General features: G+C 35.0%; 1 protein-coding gene across 1 annotated transcript in view; it reads left to right on the top strand.

Annotated features, from left to right (window-relative positions):
• LOC107590546 (rho guanine nucleotide exchange factor 39-like) overlaps positions 1-7,657 on the top strand; it is a 10,987-nt gene extending 3,330 nt beyond the window's left edge. Inside the window, exons 2-4 of the mRNA XM_016279396.1 lie at positions 553-745; positions 1,440-1,534; positions 7,528-7,657. Coding sequence (XP_016134882.1) covers positions 596-745; positions 1,440-1,534; positions 7,528-7,657 — 375 coding nt within the window. The 5' untranslated portion in view covers positions 553-595. The remainder of the gene's footprint in view (positions 1-552; positions 746-1,439; positions 1,535-7,527) is intronic.
• The last annotated feature ends 422 nt before the right edge of the window (positions 7,658-8,079 follow it).

Below are 8,079 nucleotides of genomic sequence, written 5' to 3'. Positions count from 1 at the left end.
TATATATATATATATATATATATATATATATATATATATATATATATGTGTGTGTGTGTATATATATATATATATATATGCGCGCACACACAAATTAATATACAATAAATTATTTGATAAAATCAGAAAAAGCTATTATATTGAAGTGTATATACACACACACACACAAAAACGAATATATAATAAATAATTTGATAAAATCAGAAAAAGCTATTATTATATTGAAGTGTGTGTATATGTGTGTGTGTCTCATAGTTGAGGTATACCTATGATGAAAATTACAGGCCTCTCTCATCTTTTTAAGTGGGAGAACTTGCACAATTGGTGGCTGACTAAATACTTTTTTTCCCCACTGTATATGTATGTGTATGTATGTATTTAAGTATAAGTAAATAATAATTCAACTTTAGATATTATGTAGATTTCATTGCTGATGCATGGAAATGGATCTATAAGCTGATTATTTTTTACATTTCATTTGTCGTCATTAAATTGTAGTATTGGTCAACCAGTAATTTTGATGTCTTTTTAACAGTGATTTACTGTTTGTAGGTAGTAACACTGATCTTGATTCAGCACCCTCAACTGGTCAGCCATGAGTTTTGCTTCGAGTCCTTTCACCCCGATGGGCATTCACAGCATTCAGGAGCAGCGGGACTGCTGGGAGAGGAAGAGGAGCCGCACGGCCCGCGAGCTAGTCCAGAGTGAACAAAGCTACTGCAAACAGCTGGATCTAGTTGTCACGGTTAGTCTCTCAACAGGCCAAACATTACACAAACACCCATGGGCTGCATTGGTCGATCTTGTATCGAACAATATGCTGATGGAGAAACACTCGTTAGGGCTGGATTCAGTCATAGAAACAGAAAAATGTGTTTGGTGCGATGCGTTGATCATTAGAATATCCGAATTAAAGCAAATCTGAATTTCTAATTATCTTTGCTTTATATTTTGAACAGTTGTCTTCCGTTTATTGAGTGGTCCTTGACACCATCACAGGGCTATTCTTTTGAAATTCATGGTTTATAACCTGTTCAAGGCTTTTATTTCGCAGCTAATTAGTTTTACCTTTAAGATAGCTGAGATTTCAGTGTCATTTCTGTGCGTATTTTGTTGTGTATCAAAATAATTGGCATTTGAACGTGAAAAGCTATCATGGCGAACATCGGTCTCATTGTTTTTGAATACCGCAGCTAATTAAACGTTAAAACGCAACTTATTTTGAGAAACCACGTCACCTCCCGCCTCTGGTGAAGTTGTGTTAGACATGCGGCCCCTCTAATTGAGATGTCATTGGTGCAAAATGCTTAGCTCTTCACAGATTTGTTCTCGCTTTTTCTCAAGGGTGTGTGACGAGAGGTGACACTCTCGGTAAGATGAAGAGTCATGTACAAGTGGCGTCTGAAAATGTAATTTTCCTATCTCTTTCTTTTCTCCAGTACTTTGTGGAGATCTTGAAGGCCAAAGGAACCCTCAGGCAGGACATTAGAGAAAGCATCTTCAGTTCAATTAAATCCATTCATTTAATAAACCAGTAAGTATCCTTTAAATAATTAAGTGAATATTCGCGCTCGGGGGAGAGAGACGGCTGAGGGTGGCTGGCTTTGATACCGTTTAAAAAGGACGAGAGGGTAGGGGAGCATTAATTAGGGTCTAACAGGAGAATCAAGTTTGAGAACTTGGAGATTGCCTGGTGTGCCTTATCTTATGTTATTCTCTTTAATTGGATTGCGAATCGATGCGGATGCTGGATTTAGGCTTACAGCTGCACTTTCTCCAGAGTATTTTACGTTATCCCTCTACACTTACCATCATAGGAGATGGCGGCCTGTTCATAATGGCTGCTGTTTATGTCTTCCAAGCCTTTTGTGTTGATAAAAATAAGCTTTTTGCAATCGCTGATGTTTTTAAACATGCATTTTTAATGAAAGGGTTCATTATCATGCGTTCATTACTGATACTCACGGTCTTTCCACCTGAACTACTGTAGCAGATTCTCCAGTTATAGGCGTCAGGCTATTCAATACAAGGTTTAAAGTCAGCATGAAACACCATTCACAACCCATTTTACTTACGCAATCAGATTTTTGCTCTTTTGAGTAACACTCAATAGAAAAAAATAGTGCAGGGCCTGATTTTATTCAAGATCTTTGAGATGAGGAGGGTTGGAGGGGAATAGGGTTGTAATAATACCAAAATTTCGGTAGCTGTAATGCACTTTTTGTAAACTAGTAAACAGTCTGTATTTATCAGGAAATAAGTTTACACAATGATGTTCATTCTTTTTTAGGATCAATATCCATTGAATAATATTGACAACAAAGACAGCAGCAGGTCTGTTGAGCTGTATTTATATCTAAAATTTTTATACAAATCCTTTTTCTTTTTGTCTGACCTGTTTACATTCTCTTAAGCCAAAAAATAATCCACCAATAAATGCATTTGACCATGAACCAGTGTTGTTATTGTAAAACTTTTCAAAATTGTTTTTGGTAACTGAAAATAAAATATAAATATTAGATGAAAAAATTAAACTAGAAATGTTGCTTTGGTAAATAACTGAAATAAGTTAAAGTACTAAAATGACTAAAACGGAAATAAAAATGAGTTTACATTTATGTATCTGTCAGATGTTTTTATCCAAAGCGACTTGCATTGCATTTAATAAAAAATTACAAATGCATATAAAAAAAGGCCTAAAACTTATATAGATAACAGCTATAAATAAAAGCTCATTCAAACTAGCAATAAATACTACAAAAGTATATAAATAACGCTTAAATAACAGGCGTGCTTGCAGGGCATGGATGCATATACTTGAATTATTCTAAAATGTTTTTAATTTTATTAGCAACTTTGAACTGAAGTACTGGCACTTTTGACAAGGGCATGGGTTGGAAAAATGAGAGATATTTGTGATGTCAGCTGAAAAGAACGAATAAATCATTTCAGAGGTGTAGATGTATAGTCTACAATAATAGCAGGAATGTCAAAATAGAGTCCATTTTAATTCCATGATGACTTTAATAATGTCTGTTTTTTTTTTTTACCAGCGGTAGAGTGGTTATGGTAAGTCGCGAAACTCAGCTGTGACTCTTCTGCATACAGACGATTAGACACTCTGCTTGAGGGGCCTTTATGGCAGCTTGAGCAAATGAAAAGCCAGAGCCGCTGGAAACGAGGCGCAGAAGATGAAATAATACATTAGAAAAACTGGCCTGAAGAGCAGTCGGCATTGATCTGCCCATGCGGGCTGGGCAGACTAACAACAAATTAACTCACATGTGTCAAAAAGCCTGTTCTTGTTAATTTTATGTGAGGCTATCTATGGCACAGAGCTCTCGTGAATCGTTTTGTGTTTTGATGTACCACATCTGAAAGCAAAAGCAGAAGGCCTCTCTTAATGTCCAATAGCCTGCAAGCGAACATGCTTCCAGCCTTTTATCAAGACCTTCAAGCTTGCAATAGAGAGATCATTGCTCCTCAGTGCAGGTGAGCGGTGTTTGATATATTTAACAATCTGATCAATCTTAGAAGATTTGCCTGACAAGCACGGAGAGACATTTGCTAACAGGAAATACCTAGTGAGGAGATTTCATTAATACTGAATGGGCCGAAGTTCTCATTCGAGTTATTGCCGTGTGGTTTCGTTGTGTACATATTTCGAATTACCAAATGACTGGAAGGGAAACTACTGACTGCCTTTTGAGGGCTTTATCCAGGCCCTGTTGATTGAGAATCATAAAATTGTCTGAATAATGAATCACCGTGGGTCCCCAAGGCTCCCATCAATGCCTGATTGACGGGCCTCTCTACAAACAGTGGCTGAATGAAGATGGAGGGCTGAATTTCAGAGCCCGATGTATTGGATAAATCAGTGCTCGGTTACCATATATCATCATTAGAATCGGTTATTGAAGTGCCGGGTGAAGCCTAATGGCAGTCTCTCAATTTAGATCTGTGAACAGACAGCAGTGGCTGACTAATTAAAACGAATAAAGTGCTCGCATACTCCAAAACCACATCGTTATCAGGAAGCTTCTTCAGATGCATGTTGATATCTGTGCTGGCTGCTGAAGGTTATTTGAATCCTTAACTGAAATCATCACTTTTTATCTTGGACTAGTTGAAATGCAGAAAAACCGAGAACAAGGACGGGAGGTGAGCTGTAGATTGTTCTTATCATACACAATATGCACTTTATAGTAGGAAAAAATAGTATTAACGCATCTGAATTTATAAACCATTGTAGATTTTAACCTAAATTTTAAATGATTAGGCCAAAAATCATTTATTTATCTTCATGTCTTTCAAAACCTATTTGATTTTCTTTATTCTGTGAAATGAAAAAGAAGATATTTAGTAGGCTGTCCAAGCTGCTCTTTACCATACAATGAGAATGAATTGTGACCAATGTTGGGGAAAGTAACTTTTAAAAGTAATTCATTACAATATTGCTTTACACCATAAAAAAGTAACTAATTGCATTACTTTTACTTTTTATGGAAAGTAATGCATTGTTACTTTTGCATTACTTTTTGTCACCTGAGCTGAATAAAAAACTCTACTGTAATGGCCTTTTTCCACCAAAAGTGAAATTAAGTGCCTGAAGGAAGTGTCTCAACCTCTGCACCTCACTCCCAATGTCACTCAACACTGGGACAGGAGAGGTGTCTGTGAATAAATGGGAAAACAAAGTAACTTGCGTTATTTATTTGAAAAAGTAACTCAGATATTTTCTAGTAAATTTGAAAGTAATGCGTTACTTGGAAAAAAGTAATATGATTACATAACTCATATTACTTGTAATGCAGCTACCAATTTCATAGCAATATTTTTTGTAAATAATAACTTTTTGGACTCTTTTTCACACAAACTTGCATGTTCTATGGCATTAGAACCACTACTTTAATGGTGATTTTTGTTCTTTGTGGAGCTTGACTGCCCCTGGTCAGAGTAGCCTGAACATTTTTCAAAACTTCTCCTTTTGTGTTCCACAGAAGAAAGCAAGTCATGCATGTTTGGAGCAACATGAGGATGAGAATTTTAATTGATTTTATTTGTACATTTTATGCATTTGGCAGAATACAATTTTTATAATTTTTTTTATTTTAATTTTACATTTATACAGAATATAATTTAAAAGTTCTGATGTATAATTTCAAATTTTATTTTTCAATTTTTATTTTATACGGTCTTATGATTTTTTTAATATTTGGAGTGATTATACAAATATTTCCCAGTTTTCAATAAAAACCTTCAAAATGATGGCAGCCTCAAAGGTGACAGTAATGCGACAATATTCTTAGAAATATAAAAATATCTGTCAGCTACTATTTCAGTTTAAAAGAATATCATGCAGTTGGTTTGAAGATCATTCGTTGTACATCACATGATACTCTTGGGTCGGTAAAGACTTAAATACCGTATTCATTAAACGCTGCTGAACAAGCAAACAAACAAACAAAACTTGAATATATTGTCATGCCGCTGCCATTCATCAGAATTATGGCTGTTTATGTGATGAGGGGAGTAAGGCAATAGTGGGAAGAACCCAATTATCCTAGAACACACCAAATGCAACAGTGAACTTGAAAGGGCTGTCACTTAAGTAGCACAGAATCAAAAACGTATTTGAGAGATAAATATTCTGAGCGAGTGCGTCTAGGGGGTTTCTTAATGACAGTAAATGTGGTGTTGAAATAGATCAAATATTATCCGTGATGAAGGAAGAAGGTCCTTGTCACTATTGAAGGGAGGAGGGAGTCTCCCTACAAACCGAACAATGCTTTTGGATCCTGTACATATTTGTGTTTTTACGAGTGTTTGTGTTGCTGCTAACTATTCATTGACGATAATTAGTATTCCTTGGTTCTCGCTTCCCGCAAATGAAGCCACATAGAACTACATTGTTTGGTTGAGTCTGTGCCCAGCCCAGATGTCGCAACCACTAAGAATTAATGTAGATTAACGTGATGCAGGAGGAATGCTAATGTTATCTTTGTCATCTTCCTGACGGCCAGAGAATTTAATTGCCCTAAAAAATAGCATAAAAAATATAAGTCATAATTTCATATTTATCATAATAGCCTCTGGCTGTGAGGAGGAAAAAGGAAACACTATTTTTCCCGCCCTTTGCCCTCGTTAGAACTCTCTCGGCTGATCTAGCATCTCCTGATTACGAACAGAGGCTACCTTGGCTCGCAACTTCATTAAAATCTATTTAAATCAACTTCAACCGCAAAATGCTCCTTCTTCCAGCATGTAAAAAACACAAAGTCTCAGGGAACATCATTAGGGAGTGTGTGTGTGTGTGTGTTTCCATACCTGTATTTCTTTTTGGTCTAAGCGGTATGTATGCGCGATAGCTACCTTGCCTAGTTTGGATAATAAGCTCCTTCAGAAGTGTCAACACCCTCACCCTTGAATTATACCCATGTCACCCTAATGTGCCTGACAGCCAGAGCACCAGCTCTTCCATTCCTCTTGAACACCTTGTTTTGTTCCTGGTTTCGCAATGAGTGCGTTCCCGCTACAAAGCACCGCACACTTGCCCTTGGGCGCTAGCCTCAGCACCCTTGTCTCAAATAAGTATGTCACCCACAGGGAGGGGCACTTGGATGACACCACACAATTCTGACTAAAAACACTTCCTTTTGCAAATATGTCTGCCTCTGAACTAACCCCCCTCATTATTTGTGACAAGAAGTGCCTTGATTTCCAAAACAGTATCAGGGTTATCATTGCGTTTGGAGTGCGGTGGCAAGACTGCAGGGTAGGGTAACGTGAAAGTGTGCCCTGATATTTATTATAAGTAGTTAACTAATTGTTGATGATTTGACACAGTATGATGGTTCTTTGAAAGTATGATTTAATATATAATTGTGCATTTGCATGACAGGACAAATTAATTTAGACTAAAATGAATAAAAAATAATGAATTATAATATTAATTGTATTATTTAATGAATGAATGAATGCATTTTTTGGTAATTAATATACAATATTTGAATGTAAAAATGTTTTTCCAATTTTTATATATAAAAAATAATGAAAATAATTATAATATATATATTTGATATATATTTATAATATATATATATATATATATATATATACACACATACACATTTTTCAATAAAATATTGTGTATTACTACTAGTTACTGTCAAATGCATTATTTAATTGATTTATTAATGTGTGTGTTTTTGTATTTACCGGTATATAAAATTGAAAAGTATTTCTAAATAAAAAAATTTTTTAATATGTATTTATTACTTGCATATTTATCTATTTTTATTATTGAACTTATTTTAATTAAGTATAATGAATGGATTTATTAATTAATATAGAATATTTTAATTTAAAAATATTTATTTTTCCATATTATATATAATGTATATTTTATATAAATTGTTAAATATTTATTTTAATTTACAGTACATTTGAGGTATGATAAATTCAATGAAGTCTGATTAAATTACGCTGCATAAAGCAAATAATATTTTTACTTCTTGTTTTTAACAGGACCCTACTCACTCATCTAGAACTGGGGAGGTTTGGCGTCGGGTTTGAGGAGTTCTGCACTCATCTGCAGTTGTATAATACTTATGTTGACAACATTCAGACGGCTAAAAAAGCCCTCATGGTAAGTTGAAGTTAAATGTTTTACATGTTAAATTTGACCCCTTTTCACTTCTGACAACCGTACTTACAAGTGTGACTCTTTATGTTGTACGGTCTTGAGTAATGCCTGCGTGAACATAGCTGTAAATTAAAGTGAATATTATTAAATTTCACTGATTGTGTCACTTTCCATCTCTTTTGATTATGATTTGAAAGTTACTAAATCAAACGGTTGCTGGTATTGTTTTTTTCGTGAGTAAATGCCTTCTTTTACCTGGATGGAGGTCACCTACTTACACAAAAGCCGGTGGCTGCATCTGTCGATATTAAATCATGAATATGTATTTAATATAGATCTATGGTAATGTGCAGGATTGACAGTATGTCATGCTCTACTTCTAATTAGTCCAAACCTATTAAATCACTGTACAACTCCTCATCTATGGCACCTTT

The sequence above is a fragment of the Sinocyclocheilus grahami genome, unplaced genomic scaffold, assembly GCF_001515645.1.
Source record: "Sinocyclocheilus grahami isolate Dianchi unplaced genomic scaffold, SAMN03320097.WGS_v1.1 scaffold1.1, whole genome shotgun sequence".
NCBI classification, from domain to species: domain Eukaryota; kingdom Metazoa; phylum Chordata; class Actinopteri; order Cypriniformes; family Cyprinidae; genus Sinocyclocheilus; species Sinocyclocheilus grahami.
Note: the sequence above shows the minus strand (reverse complement) of the source record. Positions and strands in the feature narration are given on the sequence as shown.